Source organism: Corvus kubaryi, unplaced genomic scaffold (assembly GCF_017639235.1).
Source record: "Corvus kubaryi isolate FWS band 111438036 unplaced genomic scaffold, C.kubaryi_AGA036_p1.0 37272, whole genome shotgun sequence".
Classification (NCBI taxonomy): Eukaryota; Metazoa; Chordata; class Aves; order Passeriformes; family Corvidae; genus Corvus; species Corvus kubaryi.
The window spans coordinates 912668-935633 of NW_024581084.1; the positions used below are offsets into that span (position 1 = coordinate 912668).

At 51.9% G+C, this 22966-nt stretch overlaps 1 protein-coding gene across 3 annotated transcripts in view; it reads right to left on the reverse strand.

Moving 5' to 3' along the window:
- Positions 1–7531: 7531 nt before the first annotated feature.
- The window catches only part of RGS9 (regulator of G protein signaling 9), a 28362-nt gene continuing 12927 nt past the window's right edge, over positions 7532–22966 (reverse strand). For 2 of the 3 annotated variants that reach the window (XM_042025505.1, XM_042025506.1), the window contains exons 10-17: positions 17473–17502; positions 16797–16858; positions 14542–14655; positions 13543–13658; positions 12881–12968; positions 12236–12374; positions 11525–11610; positions 7532–10211 (exon numbers count right to left, since the gene is read on the reverse strand). In XM_042025505.1, the coding sequence (XP_041881439.1) occupies positions 10040–10211; positions 11525–11610; positions 12236–12374; positions 12881–12968; positions 13543–13658; positions 14542–14655; positions 16797–16858; positions 17473–17502 (807 nt within the window). In that variant the 3' untranslated portion in view covers positions 7532–10039. Of the gene's footprint in view, positions 10212–11524; positions 11614–12235; positions 12375–12880; positions 12969–13542; positions 13659–14541; positions 14656–16796; positions 16859–17472; positions 17503–22966 lie in introns of those variants that run through there. The other variant, XM_042025507.1, reaches the window with a different exon arrangement.

Genomic DNA, 22966 nt, shown 5'->3' on the forward strand with positions numbered 1-22966 from the left:
GCCAATATCTTTAATCTTTTTTTTTTCTCTTGATGACTGAAGTACACACTCTGTGCGGCCCTATGCTCCAGCCACATTGGTAATAGTAACAAAGCTTTGATGTCCCCCTCATTCAACAGAATGTTGTTTAGTTCAAAGCGAAGAACAGAGGCAATTCTTTGCTTTTAAATTATTAGCTCCCTAAGTCTTCTGTAATGATATAGTTTGACTGAAGTGTGCAGTTTATTAACTACATAAAGACGATATTATTAGAGCGGAGAAAGGCAGCCGAAAGTTTTGCCTTTCAGCTCAGCAGCAGGGGTTTTTGATACTTTGATCTCAATCAATGCTAAATGTCTTTGTGAGATAGAGGGAGCAGCAGAAATTACCTTTGGCACCATGACTACATCAATTATTTAGTTCTTTTTCTTATAAATTAAAGTGTTCTTCAACTTTTACCCCAATTTTTTCTTCCTCTTCTTCTTCTTTTTTTTTTTCCCTTCAGTTACTGGGGGGGGAGAAAGCCGACTGGAAGAAGTCTGGCTGTGAGTATTAATAAAAATTCCACTGACCTTTCCCAGTCCTGGTCTGGGAGGGTCTTCTCTGTGTGAGGAGGTGGATTCACGCGAACAACAACAGCAAAAGGGGGGCTTGGGGTAATGAGCTGTTTAATCAAACGACTGTGTAGGCTCTTATTCCAAATTTGTCTCTATTTAGCCTAATTTCTTTTTTTTTTTTTTTTTTCCCTTGGTCTTTCCCAGCATTGCTGGCGAATGCAGCTGGAAAAATGGGACATCTGACAAGAAAGGTGGAGGGAGAGTATTTACAAGAGCAAGTAGTAACAGGATACAGGGAATGGCTTCCCACTGCCAGAGGGCAGAGATGGATAGGATATTGGGAAAAAATCCTTCCCTGTGAGGTTGGGGAGGCCCTGGCACAGGGTGCCCAGAGAAGCTGTGGCTGCCCCTGGATCCCTGGAAGTGTCCAAGGCCAGGCTGGAGCAGCCTGGGATAGTGGAAGGTGTCCCTGTGGAACTGGATGGGCTTTAAGGCCACTTCCAACCCAAAGCATTCCATGATCCAGGACTCCTGAGGCTGAAAGCAGAGCTTGCAGAGACCACAGCCCCTGGAGCTGCAGCAGGTGCCTGCACACTGGTGCTGGATGCAGAAACTCTCATTAAAGCCACTGGTGTCAGGTGATCCCACCCAGAGCTGTCACCAAACCCTACTCGCGCAGAACTCTTGTCCAGCCTAGAGTTCATCCCCTAGAGCCAATAATAAACCATTCCCACAGCTGATCCATCTCATCCCAAGACGGGTGACAGACTCCTTCCCTGGGGGCAGAGGGAATCCAGCATGATGGGACTAGAGGAGATAACACAGCTCAGTGCTTCCCTTGGATAACAACAAATGAGTGAATATTTCAGTGGGATTTGTGCTCTTTTGATACTTCAGGGAAGAGGCTGGAGCAGAGCCAAGGGAGGAGGGTATCCCTGCAATCCTGGGGACAGCAGTTGGTGGCTGGGCTCAGTGCTGTGGTGCACCAGAGTGTGTTAGAAACCACTGGAACCAGAACCTTGGCTGGGAACACAGGCAGCAGGACCACAAAGGTGCTGAGGAGATGCCTTTAAACCAAGCTTTAAAGCACTGACCTCTGGCCAGAGAAATTCTTTGTGAGCAAGAAATAAAAGAGGTCTTTGCAGAGGTGTTGAGGCATGAACTATGGGAACTTCAATATATTTATGTGTAGAATGTGTTGGAGAACAACATAATTCTGTTTTCATGGTGATCAAAGTTTTGCAAGAAGGAGGACTTGAGACAGTGGGCTGAGCTGCTATGGCAACATGAATTTTAAAAAGTAAACTGACTTGCAAGAGCTTATCTCTTCCTCTTTAGTGTGATGCCGAACAGATCTGGGAACCTCTGACTGACAGGGATCCTGTGAGGTGCTCACCTCTGCTTCTGGGCCAGGTGAATTGCAAAATGCATAAAACATATCCCTCGTGGCAAGGGGAAAATTATTCCGTGACTGCATTTGTCCTGCACCCCAAAGAGCCAAGTCATGGTGATTCTTTCATCGTGTGTTTATCACAACTCAGATATTCAGATGTTGGGGTGGATGCAGCACGAAGCACTTTGGCTGTGCTGACATCCTATTCTGGGAGCAGGGTGGGCTGCCGGGCGGTGCTCAGAGGTGAATTCCACCCACAGGCAGGCGTTTCCACGAGCACCATGACGTGGGCTCGGTTTACAGCTTGGCTTTCAAGCCACCGGCACAAAATGTAGAGGGAGCGGTGTCAGGAGCCCTCCCTGACAGCTCCTTTCAGGAGAGGATGCTGTGAGGAGCTGTCACGCTCTGAGTCAGCTGTTCTTCCAGGGCTGGCATTCCAGGCAGGAAGAGCCTGCTTGCGGAACCATCCCAACCACGCCGCCTGCCAAAACCACACTGGGAATCCCATGGGAACCAGCCCTCTCCCGGGCCAGCTGGTACTTCCTGCTCCCGAGGCCTGATCCTGCTGGATGCTGAGCATTCTTTGTTCCATTTTTAAATTAATGAGACTTGAGCAATGCACAGTCCCAGACCCCAGGGAAGAAACAGCCCCTCGGTGTTCTGGCCGTGTGGCCCAGCTGGAGAGGAGAGGGAAATGTCAGGCTTGAAGGGAGATTTGAGAGACGCCTGGAAAACAGATCCTTAATCTGGAGATTTTAACCAGGTTCTCCGAGCTGGCCATGCTCCCACACACAGCTCTCCTCCCCAGCACAGGCTGTGACCCCAAAACTGGCAGCCCCATCCCTCCAGAGAAGGATGAAGATCACCAGCGTGGGACTCGCTCCCATTCTATCCCAACAGTGTCCCCTTGAGGTTGGTGGCTGAGGCAGCCTGGGAAGAGCCCTCATGGAGGTGAGGGGGAACCCCAGAAGCTGTTCTTGTTTTCCAGGCTGGTGCAGACAACAAATCCCAGCAGCTGTGGGTGAGCCTGAGAGAAGCCTGAGTGGAGGAGCCCATCCCACAGTGGGTGTGGGACCTCCACACTTGGAAGTGGAGCACTCGGAGAACCACTCGGATAAGAATCTTCCTTCCAAGTTCATTCTGTGAATATCCAGAGCTGGACAACTGCAGCCCATCCTGCAGCACCTGGAGCGTGGGAGCTCCTCCAGCACCGAGGAGCCGGAGTGGGAGGGTCTGTGCAGCCCTGGGAGGTGCGAGAGAGGAGCCTCTGCGGGGGACACGGGGCTCCCTCGCCACTGCTGCTGCTGGAATCTCCTTTCTTCTGGCAGCCAAGCAGCAGGGAGTTTTCTGAGAAACTGCCCACAGGGAGCGATCACTTTTTCCAGTCATTAACCTTACACATCCCTCACGTTACCGGGATACCTTGGATGTCTAAGTTGCTGCAGCGAGCTAATTCCTGCAGGTGACTCCAGGCAGCGATAAGTGGGCTCTGCACAGCGAGGGGATTTGAAGTGCCAGAGCTGAAAGCGCTCCCGACTCCGGCACGCCAGGCCTCCAGCGGGGGACACAGCCTCAGATGTCACCGTGCGAGCACAGCGCGGTGGCAGGAGCGAGCCGGGGCCTCTGGAGCTGTCATTTCCAACTTGCTGCCAGCAGCACCCGGGGGAGCCAAAGCAAAGGGAGGAGGGCTGGGCACGGCCTTGAGATGCACAGGGCAGGGCCTTGTGCCCCAGGGAAAAGAGCTGTAGCTGAAGAATATTGGGGGAAAAGATATTTGGAAGGTATTGGGAATAAAAACCAGTGCCCTGAAGGGATAAATGTTGGGAACTCCCAGTGCTGGCCTCTGGGATAGGTGTGCACCTGCCTGGATGTTGCTGCACCGGGTGTCCCAGCCCTGACAGAGCAGCAGTTTTGCATCTGAACTCCTTTCTCTGATGTAGAAGATGAGCACAAGGAGTATTCAAAGGCAAGGAGGTTCCCAAGAGAAGCCCCAAACCAATGAGAAAAATATTTACAGTAGGATGGCTCTTATAGTATGTACCTGACATTAAATACTATATTATTTTCTCTGACTCATCACAATGCATTCCTGTTGTGTTTCCTGGATTATACATCACCAGTGTCCTGCCAGGACTGGCTGAGTTAACAACATTCACACAAAAATTGCAGAGGACACCAGATTTGTCTCTCATCAGTAACAGGTGTCACTGTCGGTGACTGCAGAGCAGGACCAGGTCCCTCTGTCAGAGCAAAGCCATCGAGAGCCAACGTGTGTTTGTACAAGAGGAGCACCACGGGCAGTGAGGGCCAGCAGCCTCCTGCCCAGCCCTTGGCTCCCCTGGGAAAGACTCTTTGGAGACAGAAGCAGCCTCTAGATTTTCCCAAACTGCCCTGTGATGGGACGTGCCAGCTCAGAATGGGGAGCAGTGGGGGTGTGTGAAGAGAGATTAACATCCCACAGCAGGACTGAGCATGTGGAACCACACCAGCCACACAGGAAAAACTCCATTTATAATCAGAAAGTACAAAACAGCACATCAGAAGTCACAGGTCATGGCCAAGGTACAGAACAGGGACCCACAGAACACACACCAAGGAAATTCCTCCAAGGAATAAAACAACCACCTTCAAACACTGACACAAGGAAGGCAGCGGTCCAACACTCTCACAGTATCAGCACAGGCTGTGGTAACGCATCAATCCCTGCTTGGAGGGGCCCAAAACACCAGCAGGGGTTTGGCTTGGATCTCCCCAGGTCGAGCCATGGTTTCAAACCCATGCACTGGGAAGCTGGAGCTAATGCAGGAGGGCTCTGCACTCCTTGATGCCTCTGGGATCAGTTTTGGTTTGGATGAAGGAATGATGCTTTGCCACTCAGCACACAGCTGCTCTTGAGGGGCACTCCATTTCCCCCAGCAATCAGCTGTCTCTCAGTCAGCATGCTTTAAAATTTGGAAATTGTTAATTAATAGGAGGTGGGTCCAGGCTGAGGGACACAAACTCAGCCCAGTTTTGGCACTGAAGCCTGAGCCCTGCTCTGACAACCCCCTGCTAGCCCTGCTCCAGCTGTGCTGTGTTCAGTGTGCTGACACCTCATGGCCAAGCCAGAAACTCCGATAAGACACCGTTTCCCAGGACATCACCCACACATCCTCCATCTGCTCCAAGGCATGAAACCAGGCTCGTTTATCGACAAGTTTGTCATGAGCAGAACTGAATACACCAAAGATAGGAAAGAAAACCAGTCCAGAAACACTTGGAGCTCTTGGATCACAAACAGCTGGGCACACCAGGGGGTGTTTATCTGTGGCTGTGGTGCTCTGAGTGTCCCTGGTGCTGGAGGATGGCTCTAACACACTTCTCCAACAGCACTGAGCACTGTGCTGAGCCACCCACAGCAAACACTGCGGTCTCAGGCCTGGGAGCAGCATCCGTGTCGGGGTTACCCCGCTCTCCCCTCCTCCGTGGGGGTCTCCCAGGGGCAGATCAACTCCTTTGCAGAGCCCTTCCGAGCTCGGCGGTGTCTGTCCTCTCCAGGCCCACAGCCCCTGGGGCAGGCTCGGCTGTCCGAAGGCGCAGCCATTTTGACTTGGAAGAAGCTGTGTTGGGAAGGAGAAACTCATCACACACACGGCGCTTTTTGATGTGCTCCGAGGCGGCGAACGAGCTCGGCTTTGAGATTTCCACTGTTCTAGCCCCAAATCCCAAAGCAAAACTCCCGGGCATGAGCCCATGGAGAGGGAGGACGAAGGGAATGTGCATTGCCACCCGTTTGAAGCTGCAGCGCCGTGCGACAGAGCTCCGGAGCACAGAGCCAGGTGGAGCAGGAGCCCTCAGGTTTGCGCTTTGGAATTTATAATGTGGACTCATCCACTCGGCCAGCAGCAGAGGTGGGTTAAACGAGATCAGGGACATGCTGCTCCTAGTGAGGGACATAGCCAGGGTTTGGTTCCTGCAGGGGCAGCCTTTCAAGGCAAAAATTCCCCACCTCACACGTCCTGCCCTGGAACGACAAACACTTAGCAACTCTCTCTCAAGATTTCCCCTCCCTTGTCACTTCTGTGTCTCCTCTGACTTGAAATCACTAAACCAAACCTGAACCAGTGTTCAAGAACACTGAGGTTTTCCAAATTCAGGGATTAAAAGTAAAACCTGGGGTTTTGCACCCTGAACATGAGGTGTGAGAATAGCAGAGGCACTGCCAGCATGGGCTCCTGGCCTGTTCCCATCGGGAAACTGGAAGAGTGGAGACAGGGAAGAGACACTTTCAGAGTCTGGGCTTTGGTGCAAGTGTGGGAAAGGCGACTGACTGTCAGACGGGTTCTCAGGGGCCTCTCCCTCTGGCTAACCCCAAACAGGACCGATCCCGGAGCTGAGCCCTCTCCAGGGTGGGTGTCCAGGTGTCCGTGCGGTGCTCACCTGCTGACCGTCCTGGTGTCCGGCCGCAGCCGCCGCTCCCGCCCGCCCAGCGGCTGCACTTTCCCGTGGGGCACAGCCGGGCACCGGGGCGACAGCGTGGCCAGGGTGGGCGAGGTCCAGCAGCCCCTCCTGAGGAACCGGCCCCAGGACCGGGCAGCCAGGCGGGACCTCCTGCTGCCGGACGGGCAGGGGCCGGGGCTGGACGCCCGGGGGTCCATCTGGGTGGCCGCGGTGCTGTCCAGGGCCAGGCTGACGGGCGAGGGGCAGGCGGTGCCGTGCGGCAGGGCTGGGGGCCCGGGGGACACGGAAGGCAGGGCCTGGGGGACGGCTGGTGGCGATGCCGGGGTGCTGGGGCCAGCGTGGGCAGCCGGGCGAGGGGCGCAGGATACGAGGTGGCCTGGCTGTGGGGAGGAAAAGGAGAGAGGCTCGGTCAGGTCTGGGCGTGACACCCAGGGTGGTGTCCCCAGGCTTCATCAGGAAGAGAATCCCTCTCCTCCTTTGGTGCTGCCAGGAGAGAAGGGCTCAGCTGGGAGGCGGCGACAGCCACCCCAGCCGGGCCTATGCCAGTGTCCCCCTCTCCCGCAGCTCTGTCCCCTTCCCTGCCCTCCCACCGCCGGAGCGCAGAGGTGTCACTACTTGCCTGCGGGGTTATTGCTGCCGCAGCCCCCGCGGGTGCTGACAGATCCAGCCCCACACCCGCCGGGATGCTGGAGGAGACACCAGCTTGTCTCATTCCTCACAACGACTAGCTGCGGGCACGGAGGAGGCTGTCATCCCGGGAATGTGATCTTGGTTATGAACAGCACAACCAAGTCACACCCACGGCACCAGCCGGGGCCGGGAACAGACCCTGAGCCCAAGCCCTGACGGCTCCTAGTACCACTCACATCTCATGCTGAAGCCCCCAGTGTCCCTGGCTTGGGCTGTGAAGGCCCCAGCACAGCTCAATCAGCCCTCAGGACAAGCCCAAGCACAGACTGGACTGGACAAGGACAGGACATGCTGCATGCCACGTCCCCTCCCATTTCCCAAGGACTCACTCCCAGCAGGAATGAAATGCAGTTCAAGTGTCCAAGGAGAGGAGCTGAGAGCAGGGGCACGCACAGGACATGTACACACACATGCAGGGATGGCACAGTGAAGGACGAACACACTGAGACACAACAGAGAAGGATGAACTCGGTTCTTTTTCCATTTTCTACATTTATTTTTATTAGACAGATGAATGCATGGAAGCCATGGCCAAAAAAATGAAACAAGACATGGAAACAAACAATTTCTTGGGTGGCACAAAGTGAAGTCCAGCTTGTACCAGGCAACCTTCCTCTTCGGGGACTGAGCAGCAGAGGATGAGGAGCAGAAGGCTGGGCTGTGCCAGCTCCATCAGCCTGTGGCAGGGCACAGACAGCTCCTGCCTGTGTGTGAAGGATGGGGGTTTGTTCCACATGCAGTAACTGGAGTCCCACAAGCACAGTGACTCCCAAGCATGCAGCACGAACCCATGGGAGGGGAGCAGCGATGCCAATCACAGATGATGAAAAATCAGAGAAAGGAATGGATACAGAGAACATAACAAGCAATGCAGCAGACAAAATAGAAGTAGAATCAGAGGGACTGACGGGAACACACAGATTTGTTATTTATTATTTATACCCTGACTTGATCTTCCACATGTTACTACATACTGGCAACCCTAACATGCTCAGTGCTCCATGTTACACAAACTCTAGAGAGAATGTAGAGCTCATCACAGCCAAGTAGCTTTGGGCCAACCCTGCCAGGTTCTGGAGTGTCTTTCAGTGCTCTGATGTCAAAATAGGTTCAGGGTGCTCAGCACCTGATGTAACAAAGCCTTGGGGTTTTAAGCAGAATTTTTTAAAAAGGCAGCCTGAGCCTGCTCCCCTGTACAACAGTGCAGAATGTGCCTTTGCTGCCAGCAGGGGTAACAACAGAGACTCAGCACAGACATCAGAGTGGAAGTCTGGGGTAACTCAGTTTGAATTCCTCTAAGGATGTTTATCACTGATAGGTTAAGGAAGGGCAGGACAATCTCCCTGGCTCAGCCCCAAGTGGAGGAGAGGAGTGGCACCAGATCAGTGTCCAGCCCTGATCCTGCCTCTGATGTCACACACAGGGAGGGCCAGAGTCACTGTCAGAGCTGTTGGGCACACAGTGACATCCTGACTGTCCCTTGTTCACAGGGAGCTGCCCTGCAAGGACCCTCCAGGGCTCCAAGGGCCTGCATGCACCCCACTATCTGAGGGCTCCCATTCCCTGCCAGCTTTTCCCAGAAGCTGCCCCATCCCTGGAAGTGTTCAAGGCCAGGCTGGATGGAGGTCTGAGCACCCTGGGACAGTGGAAGGTGTCCCTGCCCACGGCAGGGGGTGGAATGAGATGAGATTTAAGGTCCCTTCCAATCCAAACCATTCTGGGATTCTATGATCTCTCATTTCCTGTAAAATCCTACCAGTATTAAAAGGGGACGGACAATGTGAACTGGAGAGAGGCAGCTTCCCAGACCTCAGTGCTTCCACCCAGTTCCTCTGCTTCCCTTAAATTTAAACAAGCAAGGAAGCTTTTCTGCCCCTTCAGTTCCTTTTACTGGGATTTGCAGGAATCTTCACACTTCTGGTAATCAGCGGCCTGGTCCAGGCATGCTGGGCTTTCCCAGCAAGGCCTGGAATCTCCCTGAGCTCTTTAGCACTAATGTAGTATTTTAGCTTGCCTCATTCTACGGAGCAAAAGAGACAGAGAAAATGAAAAAGAAAATACTACTTAAAGTTGAAATCAGCTCTTAACACCTCTACCCTGTTCTCCCTTGCCTCTGGGCTACAAGCCAGCGACAACTGCAGCTACCTCCTGTTAGGTTTTTAACAACAGAAAATAGATGAGCAGGAAAAAGACAAGACAAGAGGTGGGAAGGATTTGATAAAATCTCTCTTGGCCTTGTGCGGGCTCTGGCAAGGGGCAGCTCTGCACCTGCACACCCAGCTCAGGGCACAGGAGTGACGGGGAGAGCGGAGCAGAGCTTCCTGCTGATCATCTCCAGCTTGCCAGGGGCAAATTCAGAAGGTCAGGTAACCTTCAGAAGTGCTCGTGCTACTGTTCCCACACGCAGCTCTTGTGCCCGTGGCCCCGCTGTGCTGGCTGGAGGTGCAGGGTGGGGGGTGTGCTCCTCCCAGGGGCTGCCAGATGCACCCCTTGGGAGGGTGCCCAGCCCCCGAGGGGATGGAGGCCAGCAGGGACACTCTGAGCTGAGTCACCTCGCCCTGCTGCTCGCGGGGTCAGCCCCCTCTGCTCCAAGGAAGGCTTGTCTGAACCCGAAGCTCTGGGGCAAAGCTTTCCCCTGCCTTGTGACACCTCCTCCCGGAGGAGCGGGATGCAGGGAGAGGCAGCCGGGCTCTGCAGCCTCCCGGGGGATGTCGGGGAGCAGAAGGCATCTCCCCTCCCAGGTGTGCGGGGAGGGGGCCGGGTGCTGCACCCCGAGCCTGGCACAGCAGCACTGTGCCAGCACTCCCTGCCTGGCGTGCTGGGAAGTGACATCTGCTCTCCAGAAGCCATGGCAACGCGCGGGAAGCTGGCTGAGGGCAGAGCCGGCCTGGGAAACCTAAAGCAGCACTGACACCTTCAGGAAGGGGAGACGAAGCTCAACACCAGCCTCGCCTTGTCTTTTCCCTGCGGGGCTCAGAGCCTACTTGGGAGGAGCTTCCTTCTGCAGCTGGTTCCTGCGATCCAGCTTGCTCATGACCTGCGTGATATCCACGGTGTTGGCGGCTTCTCTGGCTTTGGCCTCTTCCTCCTGCTGCCTCAGGATGATGGGGCTGGGGCTGGAGCGGAGGTGGCGGCGTCCGAACAAACCCGTGCTGGGCAGAGAGACAGGGGAAGGAGAGGGCAGTTAGTGAGGAGAAGGGCACCAAAACCTCCCCCTGGGGAAGGAGAGTTACCCAGGAGAACAAGCTCGGACACAGAGATGGCCAAAGGAGTGCAAAATGCTTTAAAGCAGGACTGGGTGACTCAGTGTCACACATGAGCTACGGAACTGCTGAAAGTGTCAAGGTGCTGCTCCTCAGGGACTCCAGGGCCCACCCACATCACTCCTGTTGTTGTGTTTGCACATAACTCACACTCAGTGTGAAGCCAAACAACTCCCATCCCTGGAATTTTCTCTAGTGCCCTCAGGAAGATCAAGACAGGGACGAGTATGGGTGTTTCTGGTGTCTGTGACGCCCCCAAAAAACACCCGCTACCTGCTTCAGCAAAGCCACTTCCCCAGCAGTGGAAACAGGTCCCACCTCTGGATGGCACCAGCTCTGGGTTAATGGGATGCTGAGGTTTGGGGGTATCCAGAACAAGCACTGACAAACACAAAGGCAGGATCACTGGGATTAACCAGCATCTGCTAGTGACCGTGTGATGTGTGGCTCACAGAAAACCTGACCAAACCCCAGGCCAGCCAGCAGCGGAGCTTTTTCCACTGACTTGAAACAGGCTTTAGATGAAACAACCAGTGTGAAAATCCACAATTCCTCTTTTCTTGCCTGCTAGGTTGATGAGTGGAAGAGGAACAGAGAAACAAACACCACCCAGTCTGACACTGCAGCTTTAGGAGCAGTTGCAGTTCAAATGGCCTGAATTTGCTGTATAACCTTCATCTTGCTGAGAAAAAGCCATTTCCAAGGCCATCCACCTTGTGCCAGCTGTCACTCACAAGGTGCTGCTTGTTCCCACATGCCTGCCACCTTCCCTCACACTGGGGGTGAGCAGCTTTGTCCAGGCAGAGCTGAGCAGATCCCATGGATTACCCTAAACCTTGGGTCTGTCTCTGCTCTGGCAGACAGTGTTTTGTGGGCAGGAGTTTTCCCATGCCCAGGGCACAGCGCTCTCCTTCCAGGAGAAGAGCTATTAATTAATTCAACAATCACAGCCCTTCTCAGCAGACCCAATAGAGAAGGCAGCTGAGCAATCAGCAACTCCATTCCGACTGTTCACAAGCCACTTGCAAAGGGCTCATGAATAAACAGCACCATCAGTTCCAAAACAAAGCATCTTCTCAGTGCAAAATTTTATTTAATTAAGAGAACATCTAAATCGTAGTAATTTTGCTGCAACTTGGACTTTTTCTACCCTTGCTACAACAAGAAAAACAAACCCCACAATTACAGCCAGTTTCACTTGCCTTTTTTTGGCACCCTCTTGTGGCACAACAGCTTTGGCCAGCATTTCCTTGTATATTGGAGACTTTAAATAGCGGCCATAGGAGTCCTACTAGCAGAAAAAAGAGAAACTGGTAGTTATGGGCTGCAAACACCCTTATTAAAATCACCACCAAATACAGCTGCTCAGGAGCCAGGGAGGCTGGGAACTGGATAATCTCCCCCAGCAGCCCAAGGGACTTTGCATCTTTCAGGCAAATGTAGCTATTTAAACCAATATCCTTTCATCTTGCTGTAAAATTCCCAGGATTTTCCATCTCACAATAAAGCTTCACAGGTAAGACCCATATCAAAAGATCTGAACGAAGCTCAGCCTGTGCCAGCAGGGTCTCAGAGTCACTGCAAGGTGAGGAGCTTGTATTCCAGCAGCCAAACTTTTCATCAATGGATGAAAATCGTCCAGTTCTGCTGCTCTCAGTGCATGAGCTGGTGCCCAAGCTGGAATTGAAAAGCAGGACTTGCAGCAGCCACCTGACCCTCACCACCCTGGGGACAGGCTGCCTTAGAGGGAAGAAGCAGCAGCAAACTACAAATGCCTGAAGCAGCACTTGCTTAACTCAGCAAATTTGAGGGATTTTCCAACAAAGGCCCCTTGAAAGGGACAGCTGATAGCACACAAAGGAAAGGCCCAGAGGGCTGGAATCCCCCTCAGGCTCCGACAACAAATAACGAACCTTTTTCATCAGCATGTAAATGTGGGTCTGAGCAGCATCTAGAACATAACGATGAGGGTGCTCCAGGCCCTTGACTGTGATGCCCATTGTTTTGCCATCGATGTTAATCCAGCGCCTTGCTCCTGGAGCCAGGAAGAGCCTGCCAGGAGGAGGAATCAGCAGTGCCATTAGCAACTGAAGAATTCACACATTCCTGTCTATGCATGAAAGGAAAAGTCCCTTCAGCTCCCTGCTGCAATTTGCTGTCCTGATCTTGGGCAATCCATATCCTCTTCATCAGAGATGTGCACTCACTTCCCCTTGCACATAATATAAGCCAAATTTTAGCTCACTGGAAGCAAAAAGCCTCTCCCTACTTTGCTTGTGGCAGCCTCAAGAACTTTGCTATTCCACACCGATATTTAAATTACATCCTAAGACTGAAGCGTAACAGAGAATAGAGAGGGAAAGTAAATATATTTAAAAACTCCATTTCTACTTCCATCTCCAAAAGCTCCTTTCCTACGTGGGGACAAAAGACAGCCACATTCGGTAATAGCCTACATGGAAAAGTCTCAGGAATAAATCATTTGGAGAATGAAAACCTGTGGAAGGTGATGGGACTCATGCACAAAGAGTTTAAGAGTGGAAGATTTTCACACTCACTTGTAGATTTCTTCTGCTTTTTCTTTGACCTTGGATTGGTCTCCGTACTTGAGATCCTCACAGGCTTCCCAGAAACCCAGATTCTCTCCTGCATTACAAGGACATAATCAGCAGAGGGTGGGACTGAGGAAAACACAATCCCATTTATTAACTCCTGGATTTGTTTGGCACAGTTTGTTGGCCCCACACCAGTCTCTCCAATTCTTGAGTGACTGAAAGCAGAAAACAGCTTTCCCCTGTTCTCTGCCTGCTGACATCTCGAAGAACTTGTAAGCTCAGCCAGTTCCACCTTCTCTGGGAGCAGTCATAGAATTGTGGAATGCTTTGGGGTGGAAGGGACCTTAAAGCCCATCTCATCCCACCCCTGCCATGGGCAGGGACCTTCCACTATCCCAGGGTGCTCCAAGCCCTGCCCAACCTGGCCTTGGACACTTCCAGGGATCCAGGGGTAGCCACAGCTTCTCTGGGCACCCTGTGCCAGGGCCTTCCCACCCTCCCAGGAGAGAATTCCTTCCTAAAATGCAATCTAAACCCTCCCTGCCAATCCGGGCTGTACCGCGTGTCCCGTGCCACTAGATGGTACCGCCTGCCCTGGCTGCACAGCTCCAGCAGCCTGCACCTTGTGCCACTGTCACCTCAGCCCACGGACACTGCACACCCACCGCTGAACTCCTTCTTCAGGAAGAGTTGGAAGTTCTGGCGGCCTTTGGGGTCCCGGATCAGCTCGCTGAAGTTGAAGGCCCATCGCTCCACGCGCATCCTGGTGGGCACTTCCACCCTGCGCGAGTCAAAACAAACAGCAACGCCGGTTTCTCTAATTAGCAGATTAATTAAAACCAAAATGCCCTTTGCTGCAGTGCCAAGGGACTTCTCAGCATTCTCTTGTTTTCCAGAGTGGTGTAATGAGCTCCTGAAGTCAACCCACTAAGTAAGTTGTGATTAAACAACTCAGGCCACAGCGGGATGAGGATTTAACTGGGATTTATGCAGCTCTCACAGCGACAGGCCAGCCTTGCCCTGAGGTTTGACTCGGTCCCATCCTGGAGGAGGCACTGGTTGCTGCCCAGAGCTTTGCTTCTCATAAAGGCATTCAGTGCAGGCATCCCCTGGGGATGTCTAATGGGATACAATCAGTCTGTAACAGGATTGCTGCTCTCAGAACCACTAAGATGTTGGATGCTCCAAGCCCCAAGATGCCACGGTGTAATTAGCAAATCCTATCCAAAGGGAAAACCAAGGGAGGCCTCAGAGTGTGTGCCTCCAACCCAAAGCCTCTCCTAAGGAACCAGCCTGAGGGGTGAGCAAAGACCCAGGGGAGCAGCTGAACCCTGAACTGGTCCTATTCCATTCCTGTGCTAGTGGGCTTCACTCATCCAATGGGAGGATCAGACCCACTCAGCAGGGGCTGAGTGCACTCCCATCATCAGCTCAGGAATTTCTGTAATGTTAAGGAAGGCTCCACTTGAAGGAGACAGTGCTGGGAGTTCAGCATGGAGTATTCCCAAAGTTTCAAGGTGAGTTGGAAAGGGAACACTTCTCTGCTCATGATCAGAGATCAGAGATCAGATACCACAATGAAAATCAGTGGTTCCCTTTCCTGATTTCTATCAGTATAAAGGTCACTGTAAACCACAGGCTGGCAAAACAACACAAATACATACAGCTTTGCATTGAGATCCCAGAACTCAGGGTCATCTGATATCCAGGGGTTGCTGGGGAGACATCCAGACAGGATGGGATCGTTGGAGAGGAACTGCTCAGAGTACTTCACAACCCTGCAACAAATCCAAAATCAAAATATTCATTTGGAAGCCAGAATTACAGCCAGCCCCATTATAGCCAAGTAACAGACTACAGATGTCCTCAGAGGTGCAGGACTCTCAGCACAAGGATCTGCAACGTGGCCTCTGCCTTCCTAGGAAAATTGATTCATTAGCTCAGTTAGTCTTTTCCATTTCCCAAACAGAAGTCTCCTGCTTGTCTTTCAAAGCAGTGAATTTGTCAGTTCAAATACAAGGAGATGCAAGACTCTCTTCCATCACCTCCTTTTGCCTTTTCAAGAAGTGGGACTAAGCCCCTGGACAGTTCCTGTCTCCTTCTGCACCCAGCTGGCCAGGGCCTGATCCTGCATCATACTGGGGGGAAAGGGCCAGGGAAAGGAACACAAGGGTTGTGTTCACTCAGGTGCGTTCTCTGCAGCCTTCCCATAGGCCACGGGAGAACTCAGGGAGCTCTGTGAGAGTGAGGGATTACTGAGGGCTCATCCCAGCTTCTCCTTTCCTCCATCACTTACCACAGGGCTCATTCCTCTGCGAGTGGCTCTGAGGGCTTGGCACAAAGCAGAACTGTCTCTCTCCCAGCAGGAACCAGACAAACACTTCTCCTACCTTCTAACTTGGCCAGACTTCTAATTACAACTGATTTCACTAATGTCCTGGAATTTTAGCTCCCGCCTCCCTTTTTCATTCTTGAAAAAAAATCCTCTGGTTTCTGCATTTAAAGTTCCTTCCAGGCCAAAGTGCTTTCATGTGCTCAGAGCTGGGGGTGCAGTGTCCAGGGGCCCGTTGCTAACAGGCACCTTGGCACAGACCCTGCAGTTATACAATGCTCCTGCACAGAGCAAAGCACAGGGCTGGCACACAGCTGCTCCATCCTACCTTCCCACTGGGAATGCCAAGGCATCCAGCATCTGCATCAGGCACTCCAGTCCATATATTCTGATCAAGCAAATCCAAACCTGTCAGCTCAGGTAGCACTGCTGTGTGCTCTGGAAGTGCTTTGCAGCTTCTCCTAAATCACTGCAATGCTCTGAAGCATGCACGCTGCCCAGCCGCTGCTCATATCCTCATTAATAATTTGATTTGGACCTGACTGTGCAGCTGACACGGAGTTCCCAAGTTCCTGAGGGTTTTTGATCTAGGTGATAGGCATTATCCCACCAGAACTAATGAGTGAAAAGCCCCACTGCCAAACAGTTAAACACCACAAAATTCCTGGGAAGTAGCCAGGTGTCCCCAGCTCCAGCTCACAGTTTGGAGAACAGAGGCAGGAGAGTTTTAAGTGACCTGGGAGTCAGTGACAGACAAAACGAGCAGAGCTGCTGGTGCCCTGCAAGTTGTGGCTCTCAGAAGACTCTCTCTTCCACCCATCTCATTCATTAAGACTGTCTTCTCTAAGGAACTGGCCTGAGCATCTTGTTTATCTCAGATGTGACAGGAATCTCTGGTGGCAATGACAGTGTAAACCAGGCAGGTGCTCTGGGTTGCACCTCAAGGTGCCTGGTCAGCACAGCAGGTTCCAGGCAGAAATGCCTCTGGCAAACACACCAATGCTTAATGCCAGGGCTGGATGCTTCATCAAGGATCTGATCAGGAAACACTCCCACTGGGAAGGGGAACTGCTAATTAAGTGCTTGGATGTTCATGGAGAGGCTGTTCCCCTTTGTAATACAGAAAAACCAGACAGTGAGCATCACCATGGGGCAGGGACACTCACGGGGGTGAATCCAGCCCAAGGTGGGGACCAGTGAGGGGGGGGTCAGTCTGTCCTGCTGGCTGCTCATCTTGAAGGACAGACACACTGCTGGATCCTCTCCAGGCTGCAGGGCTGTGTCCAGGCATCACAGCCTGGCCCAGAGCAGTGTCAGCATCTCCTGATTTCAGAGGGAATCTCAACCCAGAGGCTGGTGCTGCTCTGCAGGAAAGCTCCCAGGGAGCCTCTTCATCCTGCCTGGGACTCTGATCCCTCCTCAGCCCCGTGCCTCCTGGCCCAGACAACACAGCCCAGACAGCACTGGGCCACCACATGGATTCCTTGGCCGAGTCACCAGCTGCCAGAGCAGACGGCTTCATCAGCTCATTAGGAGATAAGCACTGAAGACTAATTAATGTGTGGACAGAAGGAAATCAGGACTTACCCTCCAAGAGAGACAGAAGATTTCACTCTGGTCTTCAGGATGGCCTGCTGATAGTACATGATCTGAGGGGGATCAGACACAGCCATGGTTAGGAGCACAGAGATTTGAAGATTAGCCCTAGCTGGAGCTCAAACAGGTTCTCTCCCAGGTAGTGAGGCTAACTACAGCAGGGACTGCTTCTTCCCTAATTACTGGATGTCCAAGGAACCAGAGAACCCCTGAACTGTCTCAGTGAAATGTCTGTTTTCACTGAGCTTACTGCAAACATCAGAAGTGCACTTTGCAATGTGCGAGTAATTAAAAAGCACTCCCCATGTTATATAGAAATTGAATAATAGCTACCATCCTCAGCACCTACAAATGCTCTGGATGATTTAGCATGTAATTATCATTGATTCTTGGCTGTCTCTGCACTGGCGCCACTGTGATTTCCCCACCACTAATTCTGATCTATTGGATTTCAGCCCTGGTGTCTGTCCTTGCCTGAGCCTTCCTGTCACTGGGAGAGCTGCTGGCTGCCTGCAGTGGGAGGGAATGTCCTGAAATTACATTGATAAAAGCTCCATGGGGCAGGGACTCTGCTTCTCAGAGCCCTCTGCGCAGAGGGCTTTGAGCCACACTGGTGTAGGCAACTCATACAGGATGAACACCCAGAAGTGAGGGCAGCCCTACTTACCTCTCTCCTAAAAAATTCCATAGTATTTTTCTGTAAAATAAAAAAAAAAAATCATTAAATTGGGACGGGTGCTTACACTTGCTTTTTTTCTTTGAGACATGGAAACACCGTTGCAGGGCTGCCGTTGTGCAGTGCTCTCCAATTAATTCTGATTACAATTAAAATCAAACACAGCAGCTGAGCTAATCAGGGTATCATCAAAGCTAAGAGCATCCCCACACGGTAAATTGTTCCATTAGCTGTATTTACTGTTTAGCATTGCTTCTCCCATCACAGGCTGCCTGTATGCCTTCAATTAAGGGGTTATTCTAATGGAGCTAAAATAGATTCATTTACGAGACACAGATTAGATCATTCAATATTAGCTAAAGGAGACAGGAACCAACACATTGCAAAATATAAACACCACAATTAAAAGCCTCAGAAGCAGTGTCTGCTGTGCAAAGGGTGTTTACGTTGTGATTTGAATAACTCAGACTATGTTACATGTCATCCACAAATGAGCAGGCAATTGAAGGCAAGAAATTAACTGCAGGGTGTTTATTCACACAGCTTCCTTTGAAGCACAGTTACTTTGTGTGGAATAAACTGGAGAAGGGAGAAGGAAAGACAGGCTAAGTCGGGGATGCTCCCAGCAAGCTTTTAAAGGCTCAGGCAGGGTTTCAGTTCCTCAGCTCCTGTTTCAGTCAAGACCTGCATCCCAAAATTATTCTATCAAATGAACCCTGTGGCAGGCAGGGGTCTGCAGAGTGCCTTGGTGAAGTGCAGTTTGTGAGGGATGAGGGATGAAGCTTCTGGTACTGAATGCCACAGGCAGCTCTGCTCTCCCCTCACCTCCCCAGAGACCCTGAACCCCGAGCTGCCCCTATTTTGGGAAAGGCAAGATGCTCTCCCAGGGTTGCTTTGTGAGGAGACCATTGTCGGGTCACTGATCTTCTTCTGCACTTTAACCATCGTCACCAGTCCTGCTCAGGAGGGAGAAACTCTTCCCTACATGGCAGGAAAGCAAGCACATTTTGCTGACACTTGGTTTGGAGAGGCCCACTCACCATTTCAGCAGCAGGAGCCAGACACGCAGCAGATGAGCCCAATCCCTGCAGCACCACCCCAGAGCCAGCCCTGACCCTGACCCAGACACAGCCTGGCCAGCAGGGCACCAAAAAAACCCATCACAGTGATATTGTGAGGGGAGGAAGGTTTTCCTGCTGCAAACACCACGACCAGCTCTGAGTGGGCACAGACAACTCAGCAGGGACAAACAGGGCAACAAAAAGCAGCAGTGATGCTGTGCTGGCCCTCTGAGTGAGAGGGGGAAAGGACTGACACATCAAGGGAGAGGAAAAGCTCTAGGACAGCAGGATCATTGCTCACAGGGCTGTACAACCTCCCCTGCTGATTCACGAGCTCCTGGGACACTCTCATAAATGATGGAGGAACTGGGGAACAGCTTTTCACCCTTTTCTGCTCTCAGGTGCACTCCTGATTCCAGGCCACCTTCCAAGCAGACACCATTCCTTCCCCTCACTTCTGCAGTGTCATTGTTTCAGGCAGACTGCAGAAATGGAAGGGAAAAAGAAATCACCTGCTTGCACAGAGAAATTTATTGTATTTACTGTCCCAAAGTGTCCTGTTTAGAGACCTGTGTTTCTGCTCCAGGCCAGCTGCCTCCTGCACAACAGGAGCTCACTGTCTCCTTGGGGAATCTGAGATATAAACCAGGCCTGATCAGATTTACAAGTGCCAGCTGAAGGGTTCCATTTGATGGAACTCGAGTGTGGCTAGAGCGTTGATTTCAACACATTAAAATCATTAGATGGTTTTTAAAAAACCCTGTTTTCTTCCACTTTTTTGTCAAGTGGGGCCTCAGACAGGCCTGGTGCAGTGGGGAAGGAGAAGTGGGTGCTGGCACAGTGGCTTGAAGGCAGCTCATGTGGCAAGAAAGTGGTTTTATCTTCTAGAGGGGTCTGAGAGGATGGCAGCACACCACACACACGAGACAAACAGCTGTGGGAAAGAGAAAAAGAACACAGTGAGTTAAATGTTATATAGAGACAGAAGGGTATCAATTAAAATGCCATCACAACAGAAAAAATTGTATGTGGGTGAAGAAAAATCCACAAACAAGGGAAGATTTTATTTTTTTAAGTACACCCCACACCAAGGATCCCCTCCTGCCACAGTCTGTGTGGGGGTCAGTGTGGTGGGTGGCTGGTGCTGGAAAATCAAGGGGGTTTTGCTGGGGTGCTCCAGGTGGGGAGGGGATTTACCAAGGCTCCCCCAGAAAAGGGGCTGAGCATCTCTGAGCAGTGGCACACACTGAACTGCAGCCAAATCCAAGGGGAGCCCACTGCTGAACACCCTGGGAGGCTGCAGGTGCTGGCTGTGCTCAGCCCCTTCCAGTTCCCCAATCAGCAGTAACTGGGAGGAATCTCAGCTATTTCACCCCAGAGCTGCTCATAATTTCATTTCCCTTTCTCCCACAGTGCTCCTACAACCGGTTCCCAGTTCACTGCTGCTACAAGTGGCCCCGAGCACTCTCCATGTCCCACTGACCACTGCCAGCTGTGCCCACCACGCCACCCACCCTTACCCCCACTGCTGACTGCAGCAGTGCCAGAGTGCCCTGCACCACCCACCCACTCTGCCTCATCTGGAAGGAAATCACATTTGGAACAAAAGAGTCATTTCTCATAATGAGATTAATTTTGCAATGCCCTTAACGAGTGACTTATCGCAATTACTGCGGATCAGCTCCCCAGCCCTGCGGACTTCAAATCAAGATGGCAATTAGTGAAAGGCCTCAGTCTGTCTCAGGCGAGTGCCAAGAGCTGTTCCACATCCTCTGACAGCCCCGAGACATCCCGTGGCACTGGGACACCCTGCCTGGCCTGGTCACACCCCACTGCCACAGGCTGTGAGCTCCCCGGGCACAGGGGCTGCAGAGCCCAGCTGGGAGCCAGCCAGGACCTGCTCCAGAGCCTGTGTTTGGAGCTGATCCACATGGCTGAGGCCACCAGCTCCTGCAAGAGCTGGGGCATCTGCTAATTCCCAGCTACCTGTTTGCTCCTCTGCTCAGTGTGAGACTTCCTGACCACACTGGGGAGATGATGGTCATGGTGTTTTTGCCTGCCTGGCCACTGTTCCCTGTTTACAGAGCTCATAAACATCTGGAAACAGCTTTGGATGGATGCCTGGATGGAGCTGGATGGAGCTGCAAGGTTGTGCAGAGCTTGTCTGGGACCAGGACACTGCAGATCCCTCACTCTGCCCTGAGTGCTCCATGCAGAGCTCAGCAGGCTGTGAGGCTGATCCCAGGAATCCTGTGCAGGGAACTGGCCACTGAGCATGGGGCAGAGCCAGCTCAGCCTCCCTCCAGAGCTCCGGGCAAGGAAGATCCACCTCTCCAACCCTGCAAAGTGCACCCCAGCACACACCCAGCTGCCTTTGCACACCCCAGCACCCCTGCTCGGTGCAGACCCAGCCTTTTCCCACACTCAGCCAGCTGAGAGCCTGCAGAGACAAATCCTGACTCTGGGATTAGATCATCTCAACCCTTATCTCCACTGTGCTGGTGCATCCAGCCCAGCAGCTGGAAACCAAATCTGCCACAGTCCATGCCCCCAGTTTTGCTCAAATGGCCATTTTCCCCCTGTCTTGTTTATCTGCCCCCGACCCTGTGCTTTCCAAACTTGTGATGATGCAGCAGAACTTTATCAGGCAAACTGACAGGGACTCATGAAATTAAAGGCCAGCAATGACTCGTTGATCAGTGGCTAATTTGCTACGTACAACAAATCAGGGCATTTCATTCAGCAGCCCCTGAATCCAGCACAGTGATTTTTGGGGGAGCTAAAGCAGCTTTCAGAAAGACTCTGGTTCCAGGAGGCAGAGGCTGTGCAGGTACCTGCAGGCACTCAGTGGTGATTCTCAAGCAGTGAGGCTTGATGAGAGCCCGAGACCCGGGTAACAAAAGGCTAAAGCATCCCTTAATTAGCTGTTTAATGGGTGGCTGCTTCTGCCTGGCTCCCCCTGCCCATCCACAACCCCTAACTCTTTATAACCACGAGGGATGCCCATGGGTCAGTAATAAAAGTCCCCTTCAAAGGAGTTTGAGCATCTGTTTATCCCCGGAGGACTCTATCTGGGAGAAAGAGAGCAGCCCACCAAAGGGTCTGAGCAAGAGGAGAAGAGATGTTCCTGCTAATGTCAGCTTCAAAGAAATCAGAAATTAATTACTTTATTTCCTTTCTCAACTGCCAAGATAAAAAACTCCATTGACCAACAAAGTGAAGGTGGATTGAGCAGGAACAGGGACACAAATCAGTCTGGGCCATCCTTTCCGCTCACCAAAGGCTGCTGAGCCACAGGTGTTTGTGAGAGCAGCCTGCAGAGGACACAAACAAAGCTGCTCGTCCAAAGGCAGCTCCATGTGGGCTTTGGCTGTCTCATGTATTCCCAAACACTCCTTCAAAAGCAAAAGGAGGAGCAAAGAGAACCTCCCCTCTTCAGCTCAGCCTCCAGAGAGGAGGCACAGCTCAGAGACCAGCTCAAAGGAGAAGGGCACGGAAGTCACCCCAAAGCTGGTGTCCTTTGGAGCCTCCCCTGGTGGGGGGGGACTGACCGTGTCTCTTATGGCCAGGGTGGAACTGGGCAGAGAACCTTCCTCCAGCTCCCTTCCCCTGTGCTACCAGGCAGCTGGCAGATGAATACAGCTTTTCAGACCATTTGCAAACCTAAAATCTCCTCCATGTCAGCTGTAAAACTGTGGGCGTGAAGTTGGCTTACTCCTCTTTCTATCCCTCTCCCTTTCTACTACTTCTTTACTCTTAAAAAGGAAAAAAAAAAAGGGCTTTCAGCAGCTGCTACTTACAGCAAGAAAAAAATAAAATACACCCCAACCCTACACTTTGCTCCTTTTCAGTCTCTATAGCAACAGAGTACAGCTGGCCAAAGCAATTATCCTGCTCTGGCTGCTGAGATGTTTAAAGGCTGTTAAAAAACTCGAAGTTGTGGGAATACTGTGAGTGTGATGGCAGTAACATTTGCATTTAATTGCTGAGAGATGATTTGACTTTGCTTCCAAATGAACACTGTTAAGTGCACAAAGACAGGATCATCTCAGAGAGATGATGGAGAAAGGGAACAGCAGCTCCAGCTCCTCATGCACTGACTGGATCTCTGTGATTGTAGACCCTGAACCAGTTTACCCAGTTACAGCCCTCATGGTCTTAGTTCACTGATTCTGTTTCTTTATGGTCTACAATATGCATTTTTTTGGCAACATTTTGTGTCTCCTACCCACCACACCAACTCCTTCATCTTCTTACCACACATTAATTACCCCTTGGGAGGTATTCTGTCATGTTATTTTAAAGCTGCATCTTTCCACTGACCCTTTACACCCCTCAACCCCACACAGTTCTTTCAACACTAACAAAAAGGCAGCAACGAGCACCTGGAGATAGAGGATTCCTTAAGTCAGTTTCACCAGCAA